Raw genomic sequence first — 18,890 nt, 5'->3', positions numbered from 1 at the left:
AAATCAAAAAGGTAAATAAATGCCTATATGTGAGATGCTGGCATTATCAAAACAGAGGATATTAAAATGATGATTTCTTTTCAACCTAGTCTTAGTTTTGCCCTCCACACCTTGCAATATTTAAAGTCAAAGCTAGTTCTGTACCCTTTTTTAAATTTTCTTTTTCCACTCTTAACTTTACAGAAGCCAGAAGTTACCTAGTTAAAATAGTCCATAAAAATGGGCAGGAAAAACAGAAAGAAACTGCAAATTCACTCTTCACCACACAGCGCAAAAATCATGGTCACAGCTTCATATTTAATGTGGAATCACTTTAAGTATACAATATTTCAAAAGATCCAGAGACTGGTTAAGAGATAGAAGCCAGTAGAACAAAAATACAGGAAATCCAAAATACATCTTTGACCTTTTTAATCCTAAAGTTTAGGGTCACGTGTCTGAATAGACAAGTATGCTTTATGAGGAAAGAAACTTTGGTATGGAGTTGAACTAGCCACATGAATAGCACCTGTAGCTTTCAAAATAAATAGTAATGGCTAACTATATACCATGACAGCAAGACATTTTCCTCTTAAAAAAAAAGAGTATGAGCAAATGCATGCATGGAAGCTAAGCATCAAGGCTGGACAAGAGAAACTAGTGTAATGTTTTTTTAAAGTAATTTTAAAGCACATGATAATTACTGTACTTCTGATGCTGAAATTATTTAAGAAAACTTTCCTAAAATGGGAAAGCTTTCCATTTCTTTACTAACCACTAATAACCATTCCTTTTAAAAATTGCATTCTGATGTTCGAAGAATACTGTATTAAAATTTTTAAGATTTCCTCTATTTTCTAAAATATTGTATTTCTATTCCACAGGCCCATGCTGTTAGCAATGAATGTTGCAAAACAAAAATATCACCCAACAGTTATTTGTTAAAAAGGTCAAAGACAAATTTGACCTTGAACTGGAAAAAAAGTTGTTTTTTAATAAATGGTATCAGAAAAAACAATTTTTGTAATGTCTGATACTCTCCTACAGCCATTGATAAAGTAGTTATAGGAATGTTAGTCTATGTTAATCCGTGTGTTTTTATGGGTTTGCAACAACGCATAGTACACATTGAACAGAATGAGTGAAACTTCAGTTTCCAGTGTATAATGGATTTTAGTCATTTAATAAATCTTAGTTTTTATTTGAGTATTCCACTGTAGTGCTGTGACAAATCACATCTGTGTACCAGAGCATACATCAACAGTATGATGTAACTTTACTTACACCACTGCTATATTTAGCTTTTTGAAAGAGACATAAGCATACACTATGGCCACATGAAATAATTTTCTGGGTTTTTTCTTTGATAACCTTCACTTTGTCAGTAATACTTCACTTTTAAAATTTGAATTATTGAAAAAAATCACAGAAATTTTATACAGGAATAGCTATAAGGAATAACCTCACAGGCACTGATATGACAAACATTTATTTTAAGGGCTGAGAGGCATTAATATCACATCGACAAAGTTGACTGAAAAGAATGACTGACTTTGTCTAAATGGGAAATGCCCGCTTCTGCTCGTATCTCGAGAAAAGAAATTCAGAAAGTTATTTTTTGGCCTTGCTATGTCACAAAGTCAATCATACAAAGATCTACGCATTTAACCTAAAATGATAGTTTTAAAAGCCCTTCTATTAAAAACAAAAACATCATGCAAACTTTGATCAATTTTGCAGCTGCTTTAAAACTGTTGCAAGACCATACTGTATATATTAGCTTTTATACTGCTAATGCACAACTAACAGCAAACTTGATTAGATTAACACAAATCTGTCTTAATTACACCGTTATATCACACTAAGGAGACAAATGCCACAAGATTGGCAAAACATTTAATTCTGAGCACTCAAATGGCAGGATAATTATATGTTGTAACCCCTTCACATTTAGAAAAAACATAATCCTGCAGTCTCACTTTACAAAAAAAAGTTCTGTAAAATATTAATCGGGAGGGGAACAGTTTATACCATCTAACACAAAGTAACTCATACAGCTAGTGTCAAAGGCAAACAAAAATCCTTCTAAATAAAATGTCAAAATACACATAGCAACAAAAGCACAAATGCTGCATTAAATACAGTCAAGATAAGAAGACAACGCACTTGTTAATAAAAAAAAAGAAAGACAAAAGAAGAAAAGTTACTAAAGCTAGCAACACATTTAAAGAAAATGCAATGAGGGAAAAAACCTCAAACTTTTTTTTTTCTTCCAATGACAGAGTTTCCATTTGTGGTCTTTCCATCCATAATTTGTCTGATACAGCACATCCTTTAAAATGTTTAGAACCTTACAGAAGAGATAGGCTGTTCTCTTCCAAACCTAATTGCCCAGGTGTTTTTGGATGTTTTAAACAGACATTATTATGAATGAAATAAAAGCAAGGCAACAAATGGACTTGTATCACCTTCAATCTTAGCACTGATGGCAAACATTTTTAGAAGTTATCATAATCTTTTTTGTCTTTTTTTCCCTCTGCTTCAAATCCATCAACCCCATCACTGTCCCTTCTCCTTTTACGATTGCTATGGATGTTGAAGCGCTGATTCATCTGTGGTAATGGATCCATTCCTAAAACTTTGTGTATTTGACGGAATGCAAGGAGTCTCAGTGCAAACTGGAAAAAACGTAGAGAGAAGATATTTCTATTAGAAACAAATGTTAATTCTAAGGACTTTGTATAAGTGGTATAAGATGATATCATCCTTACCTGTCTTGTTATCCACCCTCTACCTCTCCTTAAACTCAACACACTAGAATGTACATGTCATACAGTCACTGCTTCCGTACAAAACTCCAGCATCTTAGTTTAAAAATGATGTATATGGGTTATAGCTGCTGGGCTTGCACTGAAGCAGCCAAGGCTTATCACCTGTCACATTCCACTGACTACTGCATCTTAGTAACCTTTGGCAAAAGGATCAAGCGAACAGTTAGGGGTGGTAACGTCTTAAATGTAATGTAAATAATGTAATTTTAAATATAATAATGTACTACTGAGCCTCTTTATGGGTCAGTATAGATGGCAGTGCAGTGGTCATTGCTCCAACCTTGGCAGGGGAATATGTTAATTTTAATGTGAAACAGAATATTACTCTACATCCTCTTCTGTGACATTTTCATTGCCTAATTTAAGACCAATCATGTGAAAGACTGGACTACATCCTCCTGAAAAGGGGAAAAATCATGTTCACGATAGAGCCGCATTTTTTATTAAAAATAACTGCTGTCAATTTTAGTTACTTCACAAATTTTCCTTACCTGTGCACTTGAAGTAATATCCTCTCGTTGTTGATCTGTCATTACAGCAAGCGTATCATAAGGATCTTTCTCACATGGGTCCAGAAGGCCAGGACCACCTACAATAGTTAGGCTAATTAGTAGCACGTCTACCTTATTTTAACCAAGATTACAAATTTTACATTAGTTAAGCCTTAATATATAGGTACTAAACGAACGCAACTTGCCTTTAAGGATGATTCCTGAAGATATACACTCAAAAACTCTTCTCAGTGCATCCCCAGGACTCTGTGGTCCAGTAGCGCTGCTGATTGCTTTTTCCACAAGCAACTCCATAGCCTAGACCAACAACAAGAAAATCCATCTATTTTAAAAGCCTGATTAAAACAAGAAGCAGCTGCTACTGTTGTTTAATACAAAACTTTTGATACAGGAATTTGAAGAACATTAAACATCATAGAACAACTTCAGTTAAAATGGAAAAAAAAATTTAGAAAGGTGAATACAGAGAAATTTAGTACACAAATAACACTGAGTACTGTTACTGATATGCCTCTTTTCATCACAAGTTGTCAAAACATTTTGTAGATATCTATACAGTAGTAGCCTATATATGCAGGTTGACAACATGACAGCATTGTGAGACAGCATGAAATATGGTGGGTCATCTGAATCTGTCAGCCACATGAACAAACAGCAGCACATAATATATCCAATGAAATTAACAGAATGTTACACAGAAATATGTTTTGCACAAGTATACAGATATTCAAAGCATGGGAAATTTAGTGATCTCTTAATGTTCGATCTAAATAATTAATAGTGCTTCAGCTCAGCAAGACAAGTTTACTGCAAATTTTTCCCAGATACAGGCTAATACTACCAATACTTATAGGTTAAAACACACATAGAAAACCTTGCTGATAAACAGATTCTCTAAAACTGACATATCATTTCTTATTAATTAAAATGTTTCAATGATTAACTATACTTTAAATATTCAATTTTTTAGTATTTCCATTGTTTATTTTTACTAAATACTTACTGATTTTTTCAAAGAACTGTAAACGATATTTGTAATAGTAAGGAATAGTTTTCCTTAGCTTTTCCAGCATTAAATAGATGTTTCGATATCATCTCCTTGGTAAGTTTCGTTTTCAAACAATTGCCCTGTTTTTTGGGGGGTTTGTTCTTTTTTTTTTTTTTTTCCAATGTTTACATTTTTTCAAATGTTGCTTGCTACTTTTATTTTCTAAGAGCCCATTCTGATGCATGCAAGTAATCATAGGCAGTGCTAATTACAATCTTTCATTAAGGATGCCCATTTCTTTCCATTTGAGGTCCATTTAGCTGACAAATTTTAATTTTCAAGCATGGCATTTCCACACTCCCACTTTATCACTCAGGATCAAATGTTTGAGTTTCACAAAAGTAATTTAGTTACTTTCAAGCATGAAGCTGAATAAAGCACAAAAAGAAAGGGCCTCTTGTTTTTGTGTTTACTCAAATCTATTTCTTTTGGATCCTAATACAACACATTAAAGTCCACAACTTACTCCTAGGAAGATGTGAATTACAATGCCCTGGTGTTTATGTGCATGGAAGACTGGATTTCAAGTTTTTAAAAAAATCAACCTTGAATAATAGCTCCTTATACTTTATAGATACTTGACAAAATTCCTCTAAATACTTTTTATTTTTAAGCATGTAAGGAGGCTGCTACTTGGCACTTTTGGAGAGAATTTAGACACAGCTAGGCCTGATACACAGCTTCATATGTCTCTTCCCTTCTGAGCCTGCCTTAGAGCAAGTAATGTGAGGAACAGGAAAGGACACACCTTTTTCTTCATCCACATGGTTATCTGGTAAAATACACCAGTTCTTGAAAATTATGCCTTACACAGCATGCATTTGAGTACATATCTTCTTATTTTCCAGAGGGCTTTCACTCAGTGAGTAGGGTAAAGAGTTAGAAAATACTCAGTCTGCGATGTGTGGCAACCTAGGCTCTCTGAGTCCTGCTCTTTGTTTCAGAGGCTGGTACCATGCAGAGAAGTCATCAGGATACTACAGAAAGGATGCTCTAAAGAATTAGGCAAACAGAACTGGAAAAATCTATATTGCTGACTTTGATGTTGTATTGAGAGATGCTGTCAACAAATCACAGTGCTTGATTATATTAAAATTTTTCATCATTTTCTGATCTGTCCATTCCAATATACTTGCAGCTTAGTAATCAGACTTGTGGAACACTCGCAAATACAGCCAAAGTTAATGGTAGTAGTAAAAACTCCATATATAAGGCAACACACTGTGGAGGAATGAGTCAACTGCAGGTGAGTATCCCTGAGTTTTACTCCTGTTCTATTCACTATTTGCCTTCAGTCCAGTCAGTCTCAGATTTGCAACTAGAAAATCATGTTTCTCTCTCAGAAAACAGCAGATCTGTCATGTCAATAAAGTACATCCATACTACGCTAAGGAGCAGAATGGAAAAGAAGATTCATATGCACACACACACTATATATGAATAAAGAGTGATTCTGTATTCCTTAGAGGCTTTGGGTGATACACAGTCTATTACAAACTATTAATTACTGCAGAGAAGTCCAAAAAGCCTAACAACACTCTTCTCCTTGACCTTCCATATACAAACTTTATTTTAAATAGTTAAAACTTAATTCTTGTTTTTCACATGTAAGATCTGATGAAAGTCAAGTTGGTAAGTAGTAACTCTCAGCACCGCCTTCTGCAATGAATAAGGTCAATTTGATGCTAAGGAATAAAGGAACACCAAGGCTGAGTCAGCCCCCACTAATTCATCTGACATATTCAAAGAAAGTACAGGAGTAAATCAAACAGACTGTGTCCTTCTCTCTGCTGCAGTCGGGCACATTACGGGGACATTTATTTCTCTCTTGGGCCTTGTAGCCATGCTCTAGCACCTGAAAGGCTGTTGTATGTTGCAGCAGTTGTAAGGATGCTTTTCTAAAAGAATGCTGGGATTTTTTCTTTGGAAACTCACAATCACAAAGGTAATGAAGTAGGCACTTATGTATTTCTCCCTTCCTTTTAGTACACTGAGTCCTTCAGGAAATATAGTACAGAAACCGGCAGTGTATGTTACACATGTTAAATATTTAGAAACCAGAAGTGTAACTGTTCTACATTTTTTTCCAGAAGCAATCAATAGTATTATCAGAAACAACTTAATAAAATTCTCTGCAAGCCTAATACACTTGTAAAAACCACTGAAACTGTCTTAGCAATGTTAGTGCTCTTCCTACCAAAACTAAAAAGCCTACACTGACAAGCAGCACAGCGCAATAGGATTGGGTCTGTGAAACAGAATAGTCAGGGCTGAGGAACTTACCCCCACAGTATATGTGTTTCAGAGTTATTTCAGATTAACCTGGCCTGCTCCCATGGACTGAACATCCATTTAACATTAGCAGCACAAGTTGCACTCCTGCAGAGCATTTTTTTAGCATAGTCAATGCAAAAGGAATGCTTTGAGAATGCTCAGCTACAAGAATTAAGAGCAGTAAATGGGAACAACTTGGAGATCAGTTTCCAAGTGATGCAAATTAGAATGCTAACGTTGAGACATCCACAGATTAGTACTGTGGTATTTCATCTTGCAGAGGGAACACCTTGATGACTGCAAGAACCACTGAGGTTTATTCTTTAAAGTAGCCTCTCTGTTATCACAGAGCTATCTAGGTATATTATACACTTTTTTTTTTTTTTTTTTTTTTTTAAAGTTTCAGCAGAGTCCAAGCGATTCAGAGGAGGTGGTTAGAAATAATTACAGCCCTTTATATAAAGGAAAAAGGGTTAAACTATAGAATAAGGATGCTGCCCACAAAGAATTCAAAAGGAAAAGAAAATTCCTTTGGGGGGTGGGGAAACCAGCTTCAAATGACAAAACCTCAGAAAATTAAATGAAATTGTTAGAGGGAATCTAGATCATTTGCTGTATAAAGCCTATATTACTTCTTGAAAGAGTCTTCACTTGAAAAACAGCAATACTTCCCAGTACTCTACTTGTAGTATTACATGTTTTAAAAAGGTGCATTCAAAAGAATATTACTCACCCAGCTTGGAAAATCAGACCAAGTTGGAACTCGCTGACAGAGGTCACGAAGAATACGTATGATAATCACACAGGACTGCAGACCATTAGCTCTAGCCTTGAGAGCAATACAAAATCAAATTAATTAATCCCAGCACCTACAGCAAATAGGACTTGTTGAAAGACTAAAACACCACTGTTCAATGGAAGCTCAGATGCAAGATGGAAACAAATCATTCTACAACTTTATTCCATGAGCTGCCATTTACAGCAGTATTTTGTACAGGGTTAGTAATTTAAGGTGGTAGAAGTCAAAGTGCACAGGTTATACAAGAATAACATTTCTTGATCCCCTGTACACTTTGACCTATGTTCACTTGTAACAATAAATACAATATCTTTCTATATTAGAAATAAAAGGATAAAGTAAAGGTCTAAGAAGTACGTATAGAGACTGAAAGGTCAAGGAAATCTGTTTGGTTTCTTTATTGTGCCTTTGCCAGAATGCAAAGTCACTAAACCAAACAGTTGCTTCTCACCTTTCATTCCCTACACTTAATGCACTTAAAGAAATAGGAAAAAAGTCTTAAATCTAAACACAAAGCTTTAAACACATATTCCATTATTTAAAGCAAAGTTACTCTGCAGCCTTATGGAATATATAACAAATATATAACATATGATCACCCCAAGCGAGTCAAGCTTTCAACATCGCCTTCTCAATGACTGGAAAAAAAAAAATCATGTCAAATCAGCAATAACTGCATAAAGCAGTTCCTCCATACTCAACTTTCTACATTTAAATTTAGGGACCAGAAAAATATTAAGTATTATTAGCATGAACAACTCTGAGTGTTTTCACACAGTTAAACATTTATATTGCAACTGAACTAATCTCTCATAAGGCTACAAGAAGAAAGTAAAATGATGTTCCGAACCTGGAACCACTTAGCGTGGCGTAGAGCAGCCAGAGCGTCAAGGCATTTTTGCCTGTCCAAGACGTCCGGTGGGTCTTTCACCATACCCGAGGTTACATCTAAAATGGATTGAATTGGCAAAATGCAGTGAGGAATGGGTGTTTGACCAGGTGAGCAAGACACTTCCTTAAAGTAGCTTCAGTGTCACACATGCCATTTAAAGCTTAAACCCTTGACCAACAAATGTAAGTGTTCGATAACATCCATTTAATTAAGATTAGGGCGTCGACCCAGTATGAAGATTAAGAGCATAATGTACTTTAGCTCTCAGAATATTATCAAACGCATTGCAGATTATGCAATACTTAGTACTTCTTTATTTAAGCTAACACTGGAAAAATATAATTCCCCTAAAATTAAATACTGAAGGAAGGATGGTTGGACACAGTGCACCAGCACAGAGAACACAAGACAGAAGGAACACAAAAATCCACTTTAACCAAGTAGAAACATTCAAACTTAGTTTGCTGTAAATTTGAATGGTCATGTGTTATTTAGGACCTAGTCCTAAAAAGATAAACTAAGTATAACAAATCCTAAAAGCGCTCAGTGTTTAGTAGTGGTGTTATTTTTGTAGTAATTTGATCTTAAAATGGAAATGACTTTGCTTTAAAAACTGACTAAAGGAATGTGCAATGTTCTTCAGTATTAAGAGTTCTATCACCTTATAGTGCCATATCTTTTAACCTGTGTAAATAAGTTCCTCAACCCATGATATGTATGGTCCAACATTACTTCAGATGCAAAGAAAGTTGTGAAAAGGGACTGTTTAACTTAAGATTCAGCATGAAAGAGAAAAGCAAGGAATAGTTTAAAAATAAAGCAGAATGTCTGAAAGAAAGAAAATATACTAATCTTGTATATTTAAATCTTCAAAAAAGGACTGAAGTGAGGAACTAAGCTGATTGTTACGTTACACTAAATGGAAGAGACCAAAAGCCCTTTTGGAAGTGGTTTAATCAATAAAACAGGGATATATAAACATAGGGATATTAATGCAGTGATAAGCTTTAAAAATTCTTTGATTCGCTATTTATGGAAATGGCTGTTGTTACTAGGAACAAAGTATATTGGCAGCATAACTGGTGATGCACCAGACGAAGAGAAACAGAAAACCTCACACAATGGCATTCACTTCACAGGAGTGGGCTAATGAAGCAATATAGTTTACTGCAATTAAAATGCAAATTTAGATAATTCAGAGAATGAAGGTTTTTAAAAGTATATTGAGACTCATGAAACATACCAACAAGAAACAGCTTTTAAGGATGCTGCAGAGAAAAAGCTCTGAAGCCACCTATTTATGCATAAATATAAAATAGGTAAGTAGGCTACTTCAGTATACCAAGAGCTAAAAAGCTATAAACAAAGATGGTGCTGTAACTTTACAATGTAATGATTAAATTTAATCTGAAGTACTACATTCAGATTTGTGCATTTTTTTAATAAGGATATTTTTACTGCTTGGCATAGGGCTAAAAAAGGAGTATTTCAAAATATGAACCAAACTGAGAAGAATATATAAATAATATCTTCCCACACTGACACTGAAAATAATGGACTATTTGTTAAAGTGGAATGAAGAAAAACTGCACTAACAAGGCATTTACAGACCAAATGAAGACATTTAAAGTGGTATTTCATTCAAAAAAATAACAAATCTATACAAGAGCAGTGCCAGCTAAGATAACTGATGAAACGTGTACAACTTGAATATAAGAGACAAGGAATACATTTAGAGAAAACCCACAGTAGGAATACAGTGGCAAAGTAAGATTGAGAAATTTAAAACAAAAACATGGGTTTGTTGGGCCTAGTAGCCTAATCAATTATTTACATTCTTCTAAAAACTAATATGCAAATAGGTGACATTGTGCAATCTTTTAGCACAATAATTTGCTACATAATTTGAGACTCCAATTACTTGATTTCTAGCTCTGAAAAACTTCAATTTGGAAAATAATTTTACTATTAAACAATTACATTTTAAGTGCACAGAAGACAAGCTTACTCAGTGCTGGAAATGTAGATCTGAAATGTGCTATTAGTATTTGAAATTATATGAATAACCTTGAAACTTAAAAATACTGTGAAAGTAGGAAGCTGACAAGGCACCTTTTGCACTGACAATAAATTGACTAAAATTTATTAAGGAAACTCTTGTAAAATTTAATCTGTGGATTTTTGCATCAGTTTCACATTTCAGGATTAACCCCTTAAAGACTATTTAACTAAATTCAAACTCCTAACCTACAACCCTCTTAAGATAAGTCAAAAACTAAATTAATTTACAAAACTCAAGTGCAAATTCTTACCCTATATAACTTAATTTATTGCTGGCCTAAAAATAAGGGGTTAATCTTCAGTTAGACATGCTGTGTCCACACTACTTCTTCATTAAAAGTTAACAGGTATATCAATTTTGTTAAGTTTTATTACGTGAAATACATATTACCCAGTCAACTATTTCAAAACTAGTGTGAACACTGCTTAATTCTAGGAGAGAGACAAAGACGGAAAGAAAAAAAAACACAAAGTAACAGTAGATGCTAGGACTATGCATCCAAACCCCCTCCTTTGTAAAGCATGGCAGGTGTGACACTGAGCTTTAGAAAACCTTGGTCAAAAATCCTTCCGATGTCTTGGCAGCAACCCCTGACAGGAATCAAGTCCCTCTGCTAGAAGGCTTTGGACCGGGGCTGTTAGCTAAGGATAAAAAAAAACACACGCGCACACATATATGTGTTTATAAATATATACATTGTGTTTGCTGAAGGAAGGATTCCACAGCAGGGGTTAGAGCACTTTGAATATATCAGATTCGGGAAACTGTCAAACGCACAATACTGTAAGGAACAGTAGCGATGCGGTTAACAGTTTTATTTTACACTGTATTTTTTAGCCTTTTATCATGTAATGGTATTATTATACATCAAACATGATTCTACTCCACGTGCAAGTCTCAGTCTTATCTTTACTCAAACTGGTTCTTCCGGTAAAGCCTTCCTTATCACCTGAACTAGCTCCCCAAGCGAGCTAAAAAACCCCAAAGTTTAAACCATTGTAAGACACAGAGCATTAGAATCTGCAGTAAGAGAAAAACGCAAACCCACACTGTTACTCTGCAGCGAATAAGCAGTAACCTTCATAATAAAGCCTTCTTTGCTGCAATAATTTGCAGTTCAGTCATCTATTTTCCTCTAGTTTCAAAAGTCAACTTTTCTGCACATCCATTTCATACTGCTCAGTGTCTTGAAGAGAAATCTAATTTGATTTTGCTTGCCCAAAGGCAGTACTGCATTCAGCAGTGAATAAACTCAGAATGTATCATTTTAACTCAAGTGTGGGTCAGACAAAAATAAAATTTGTTTCCTTTAGGAGGCTTAAATTAAGGGATTGATTGTAGGCATTTAAAATTTATTTTTACCCTGTATTATAGAATTTTAGGCCAGAAAAAATTTCATTGAAATTGAGTACTGCAGCAGGAATCATTATGCTTTTGCACAGTACATAAAGAAATAAACATGATGTTTAAAGGTAACTTCATTTAATGGTTAATCTAATTTAATAATCAAAGCTATTAAGTTAAAGTATTCCTTACAACTTTATGTGATATGCTAAGTCCAATTCAGCACAGACAAACCAAGGTCATGTTACACATTTTTGTCAAAAAACAAGCAGAATTGGTTGGGTGTGACAGTACATGTACAAAGTGTTTATAGCTAGGAATGATACATGCAGCTTAAAAATCACATAGAGAGCATTCTTAAAGACTTTTCAGAAGTCATCCAAACTACTCAAAATTTTGCTTTCTGATTATGGAGGACGACTCTGGTAACACAGTGTGCTTATGATGCACTAGTCACAGCTACAGAATGTTTACTAATGCAATATAAAACCACAAGTATTTTAGAGGACATGTAATGATGAGATGAAATAAAAATAACTCTGTGGCTTATATAAATACGTATATACACAAGCACATGTATACATACACACATACAATTTTTTCAACCTGCGTATAAGAAGTGTTAAGATAGCCTCAGATGTCCTATATGTAGGTTCACAGTCAAACACCAGAACCCTGTTTGCCATGATCTCTTTCAACAATGAAAATACAGGATTAAAAGGAAACAAAAGTTAATTTTATCTGACCCATAAACAAAAAGAACCAATATACTGCAGACATTAATCATGCTTGTTGGCTTAAAAGCTTTTGGAGCTTTGAAAGTGTTACAGAACAGACCCTAAAGCAACACTGCTGGCACCAGAGAAATTGCGTACTTCAGGAATGTAAATCGATTTACAAGCTCCACCTTCTGCTTCAGCTCAATGACAAAGCCATTTCTCATTGTACTATTCTGGGTTTGTCAGTTGGATAGAATACTGATTGTAATACCAGGAGCCTAAGTATACTCAAAAAGCACTCCAGACCAAAGAGCAACCTCAGAGAGCTGGAAAAAATCGCATTGTCTGTTAAAGTCAGAAGCACTGGTACCACCAAAAGTATTATACGAGCACATTTTAAGTGGCACTGCCATTTGGAATGTGCAAGTGATAGTAATACTGATCCAGTGTAAACCCCAAAAACTGTGATTTGGTTTTCTAAAAGCACACAGTCCTTCTCTTAGGGCAAGACTGCTCTAGAAAGCCAGCTTATAGCCATGTGTTGTGAAATATTTAGTTTTCCACATAATTTTATAAGAAGGGGGAAAAAACAGTCAAGTTTGTACCTTTTCCAGAAAACTGAGGTTGGACATAAAGGTAGAATTAAAAAAAAAAAATAAATAAATGCATCATATAAGCATTTATTTTAATCAACTGTTCTCTGCTGAGACTGGTTGCTGAAAAACAAGGTTTCCATCAAATAAGTAAGTTGTGCCAGCATGTTGCCTTCCAGGACTTAATGCCATCTTAAGCAGAATAGATAAACATATGAAAACAGGTAAGAAAGAAGCAACATCTTTAACAACTTCCCAACCTCCATCCCTCATGTTCTCCTCCCGAATGACTGGAGACGTCAGTGTGATAGTAACTTGCATTTTGGGTTCCACACATGAATTTAGAATTATTGCTGCTTCTGGTACTGCACACTTGATATCATATTTCTCAGGACTTATTACCTAAATATTGAGAAACAAATTTTTATTAGCATTTGGCCAAGAACAGTACGGGAAAGAAAACTGTTTTCAACCTAGTCTTTCTAACAGAAAGACAGAAATGCAATATAAGTACATGAAGCAGACACTTCTGTATTCTAAGAAATAACAGCTTAAGTAATTAAAATATATATAAACTTGCATACCATTTCCAAATCATTCATGAAAATACATAGTAGTCACCAAGCATGCAAAAGGGGGAAAAAAAAACCCAGAAAGGAAATTCATACACAAACTAAATTAAATAACTAGAATCTTGATAGTGTTTAAGTTAAAAAGACTCAAAGCCACTTGAAATGTCAGCTGGATATGTTTCTCATTAGAACACAGGAGCCTTTAAGAAGCACAGAGCTGCAGTGATCCTTCTCTTTCCAACTCTCAATTACAGGGTATTGCTAAGTACGTTCTATCTTTGATTGTCACAACATGCTCCAATGAGAACAAAGGGCAAGTTAAATACCAGAGGACAACGCAAGCATAACAAGGTGGTTATTCTGAGCTGCTTCTTACAACTAGATTTAATAGTTCCAAATACCCTTAAGAGAAAGTTGCGGGCACCTCTGTCACCTCCTTCTACAAACTAGAGGGACAGGTGACTTCTCCATGAAGCAAGACTGAAGTATGCATTTTTAAAATTTTCTTTTGCTTTGATGCTTTGAACAAGAGTGAAACTGATAAAATTTTCTAATTAATCTGTGTCTGCTAACATTTCTACCATGCCACTCATTTTGCCAAGCATTTTACCACACTGTAGCAAGACAGTGATGGTATGGCAAAACTTTATAACAATGGTGGACAGGCTTTGTACAGTAGGGAGTAATGGAGAAAAAAGCTTTATTCTGTGCTTTCATTTCTTGTGGAAATATAACAAGTGGTTTACATGAATTCAACGGAATGGTCTAAGATCGCACATACTTTTTTTTTTTTAAAAAAGATGTCAAATTAAAAAAATTGCAAGTCTTGCTTTGTTAACTTAATTGTGGAACTATGAAGAGCTGACATGTACAAATTGGAAACAAGATTTAAGCACACAGAGACTGGCATTAAGAGTAGTGACCTTCAGTCAGTAAGTCTCCTGATACTGCTACAACAATACACAAATTACCTGTCTCTGGTCATAACTGTCTGAACAAGAGAAAGTACCGCTTGTGCTAATTTCTATTTCCAGATTAAATAAAATCTATTCAATGGCAACTGATATTAAACCACTAGCATAAATACCTACACACTTGTGAACTTGATCCCTTTTACACACAATATACAGAAAGTAAAACATGTAGCATGGTCACCGAATTTGGATGGAAGCACTCAGAAAATGAAAACTTACTGAGCCTGAACTATGAAACATAGTAGAGTCAGCCCTGCAGATGTGTTTGACTTTAGGACAGATTTTTACAATACCTTTACAAAAATCTAAATCCAAAATCTAAACTCTACTTACTGCTAGCTGTTTGGGAAGACTTTCCGCAATGCGACTGAGTAATGTCTTTGAAGGCTTCTCAGCACACAACAAAACAAGATTGACGTTTCTGTCTCCACGGAGTAGCAAACCTTTAGCCAAAACGCCTACCCGTAAAACTCCTTTCAAAGCTCTGTGAAGTGAATTACAGTTAAAAGTTGCATTTAAAATAATATAAATTTTTTTTAAAAAATTCTAAAGATAGGGAAGTGAAATAAAACAGAGTATTCCACATACTCCTGAGGCCACAGTGACGTATGCCACATCAAAACCTAAACAGAACAGAATCCCTGAAAGCACTGAGGATGGTGCAAGGAAAAACATAAGATGACTTCAAACACAAAAGATGGAAATTCTTAAAACTATATATATATACCTGTCTTTACTGCCATCTTTTTTATCATCTCCCTCTTTGCTCTTGTTTTTTTCATGGTCAGTCATGTTATCAGAAACAAGTTTCAAAGCACGCTCAGTAATAGAAACAATTTTTTGGACTGCTTGAAGTTCCTCCTCTGTTGGATATATTGCTGCATGTTTGGTCATTACATAGCGGTCATCAGAGGAGTCTGGGCGGCGTAGAGGCTAAATAGAGAAAAAGTTTATTCCTGAAATCTGTGTATACTTGGAAGTTCACAGAAGATACGTGACCCAAAACTGAACATTGTGGCTAAACAACAGATATTCAAAACTCAAATCATTCAAATGTAACAAAACACAAACTGAAGTGTCCTTAATAACTTAACGCTGGTCACAAACAACCACATCTGAAGAAACATGAAGTGCATCAAAATCAAAGGATGAAGTCCCAGCATCAGAAGCATGCTACTCCCCCTCCCCACCCAGCATAAATATCTACTGTCTTTCTGTTTATTGGGAAATAGTTACATACTTATTCATGGATGCAAAATAAAGTATCCATAACTGCTTTCAAAGAATCATAGAACAATTCAGGTAGGAAGGGCCCTCAGGAGGTCTCTCTTCCAACCTTCTGTGCAAAGCAGGGTCAGCTATGAGACCAAACCAGGTTGCTCAGGGCTTTATCCAGTCAGGTCTTGAAAACCTCCAGAGACGGAGACTGCACAACCTCTCTGGTACAACCAGCGTCCCAATGTTTCTGTCATCATAGTGAAAAAGCTATTTCTCATATCCAGTCTGAACCTCTCTTATTTCAGTCTAAGCCAGCTATATCTCACCCTGTCACCATTTAGCACTATAAAGTGTCTGACTCCAGCTCTGTCACCGGTTGGTATTTGGAAGGCTACTAGGTTCCCCTGAAGATATCTCTTCTGCAGGCTGAACAAGCCCAGATCCCTCAGCCTCTCCTTACATGGCACCTGCTCCTGACCATCCTGGTGGCCTATGCTGAACCTACTCCAGTTTAATCAATGTCTTTCATATTGGGGAGCCCAAAACTGGATGCAGTACTTTAGAGGGGGTCTAAGTACTATCACCTCCCTCCATCTACTGTTAATACAGCCCAAGATGCTGTTGGCCTTCTTTGCTGCCACGGCACACTGTTGGCTCACATTGTCCAACAAGATCCTCATGTCCTTTTCAGCAGAGCTGCTCCCTAGCCTGTCTGTCCTCAGCCTGTATCGGTGTAGGGGGTTATTCCATCCCAGGTGCAGCAATCTGCATTTGTCCTTGCTGAATTCCGTAAGGTTTCTGCTGGCGCATTTTTCTGGCCTTTCTTAGTCCCTCTGGATAGCAGCCCTGCACTTGAGTGTATTGACTGGTCTCCCCAGTTTGGTATTGACTGCAAACTTGGTAAGTGTGCACTCCATTGCCTCTGTCAGCTCACTCAGAAGATGCTGAACAGGACAGCTCCTAGGACAGACCCCTGTGGTAGTCCACTTATTACTGACCTCCAGGTAGAGTATGACCCACTACCCACTATCCTCTGAGACTAATCATCCAGTCATTTTTTTAACCCATCTTGTTGTTTGCACTTAAGAAAATAATGCATATGCAATTAACTAAAAAGACCTACTACATAATTACACAGAGCAACTTCTATTTCAGAAGAATCAATATTTGTCTTAGACACATCCTTTACTCCCCGACCCATAAGCGGACTTACAGTGGAAGACCAGTCCATCTATACAGTTTCACTACCATTTAAATTTTCATCTTTCCAAATCTTTTATCAAAAACCACTGAAGACAACTCAAGCAGCACTGAATAAGTTATACTCCTTAACTGTGCCTCCTGATAAGTAAGCTTTCATTTTTTTTAGTTTTCAAGTTAAGAAACTCACAGCTGGTCCTTGGGGCTGAGGAGGCATTCCTGGTCTAACACCCAGCAGGCCTAGAGGTCCTGGAGGACCATGAGGATATCCTCCATCTGGCATTCTGCGACGGTCATCCCAGTGATGCTGCTCTTCCTCCATTCTCCTCCAGTACATGTCCTCTTCATATCGTCTGAAGAGGATGAACCGAAGAGTTCTCTTTACACAGCAGTTAAATATTTCCAACCATTCTAAATGAATTTTTTTGATGTTCTTCACTAACTCATTTCTAGTAGTCATGACCAAATACCAAGCAAGAGCAAACTCCACAAGCTAAGGAAAATGAATGGTTATTTTGAAAGCAAGCCTGTATTTATGGCAAAATAATTCTATATTCCTCAGAGGGACTGAACACTAGCAAACAAACAAACAATAAAAACAGGAGGTTTCTAACAATTTGACTTAAAACAAGACAGTACAGAGTTCCTGCAACAGGCATTCAAAAGAATGAGTCACAGAAGCAGAGATGATTTCAATAACTTGACTGCAGCTTTGTCTCATTTATTGATACAATAGCATGTATTACCTCATTTCCATCCTCCAGCGTTCCTCCTCTTCTCGCCTCCTCCAGTATTCTTCCTTCTGCATCTGTTTCCTCATTTTCTCTTCTTGAATTTTTCTTGCTCGAATACTGGGCTTTACTTCTACTTGTAAGTCTGGGTTTACTTTTTTCTAGTTCAGAAATATAATGAATGAAATGTTGGTTTTCCTCTTCATGTCATCTTAAGGTTACAGAAGTTTTCTGACATGCTTTAACAAACACAGCTAGCTTACAATAAAGCTGAGAGGAGTAAAACGCAGTTTTAAAACTGCATTTAACGAGTAGCTGAAGAAAAAATCAAGTATTTTAGAGTTAAGAAGTAACAAATACAAATATTTACAAATAGCGTAAATGCCTTCTTCACCTATATCAGAACAAAATATTTTAAAATAAAATGTTACATAAAATGTTAAGTGGTTTGCTATTAATTCTGTAGCAGAAAGCCTACTCTATAGCCTAAACAAACATTTTAGCTTCAAGGTACTTCCTGATGCCCTGTTCCTCAAGGGTCCCTTGTACATGGGCAGAAATATGAGTTACCAAATACATTTATCTGGCAATTTTCTCTCTTCTGTCATTCTTTTTATCATTATGCAGGCCTCCTGCATCTCCTGTGACCAGAGAAGATTCTTCCTATACAATCCTACAATAATCAAAACACGCACTGTAGGTTGGTACAGCTGTCTCTCCAATCATGACTGATAAAACCTGCAACACGTGGTTTTCAAATGTCTCCATAAAGCGTCTATGTGGTCTCTCCCCAAAACACTGGGCACCTGTATTTCATACTACTTGTAATTCATGGTAAATGACAGAAGACCATACTGTTACTTGCGTATGCTGTACCACATTTTAACATTGCAAAGGCTGCCCAAAAGCAATGTTCGAAATGTTCAATTAAAAAATAAACCACAGTTTCACAGTCAGTATTACTTCTTTAAAGACTATATTCCTAAAAAAATCAACTTTAAAAAAATCAACCAGCAGGTAAATATTTCTCTATTTTTTTTTTAAAGCACTGTTTAGTCAGAGTACCTTCTTTGAACTAATCTTTAAATGCAATGCAAGAGTAAAATTAGTCAGCTGACATCTGGTAGTTTTTCAGATACAAG

At 35.8% G+C, this 18,890-nt stretch overlaps 1 protein-coding gene across 3 annotated transcripts in view; it reads right to left on the bottom strand.

Moving 5' to 3' along the window:
- Positions 1–277: 277 nt before the first annotated feature.
- LOC112982169 (zinc finger RNA-binding protein) overlaps positions 278–18,890 on the bottom strand; it is a 41,067-nt gene continuing 22,454 nt past the window's right edge. For 2 of the 3 annotated variants that reach the window (XM_026098354.2, XM_026098355.2), the window contains exons 11-20: positions 17,764–17,909; positions 17,208–17,370; positions 15,327–15,532; positions 14,933–15,083; positions 13,314–13,455; positions 8,294–8,391; positions 7,378–7,473; positions 3,508–3,619; positions 3,302–3,399; positions 278–2,657 (exon numbers count right to left, since the gene is read on the bottom strand). In XM_026098354.2, coding sequence (XP_025954139.1) covers positions 2,478–2,657; positions 3,302–3,399; positions 3,508–3,619; positions 7,378–7,473; positions 8,294–8,391; positions 13,314–13,455; positions 14,933–15,083; positions 15,327–15,532; positions 17,208–17,370; positions 17,764–17,909 — 1,392 coding nt within the window. In that variant the 3' untranslated portion in view covers positions 278–2,477. Of the gene's footprint in view, positions 2,658–3,301; positions 3,400–3,507; positions 3,620–7,377; positions 7,474–8,293; positions 8,392–13,313; positions 13,456–14,932; positions 15,084–15,326; positions 15,533–17,207; positions 17,371–17,763; positions 17,910–18,890 lie in introns of those variants that run through there. The other variant, XM_026098356.2, reaches the window with a different exon arrangement.

This window comes from Dromaius novaehollandiae, chromosome Z (assembly GCF_036370855.1).
Source record: "Dromaius novaehollandiae isolate bDroNov1 chromosome Z, bDroNov1.hap1, whole genome shotgun sequence".
NCBI lineage: Eukaryota > Metazoa > Chordata > Aves > Casuariiformes > Dromaiidae > Dromaius > Dromaius novaehollandiae.
Note: the sequence above shows the minus strand (reverse complement) of the source record. Positions and strands in the feature narration are given on the sequence as shown.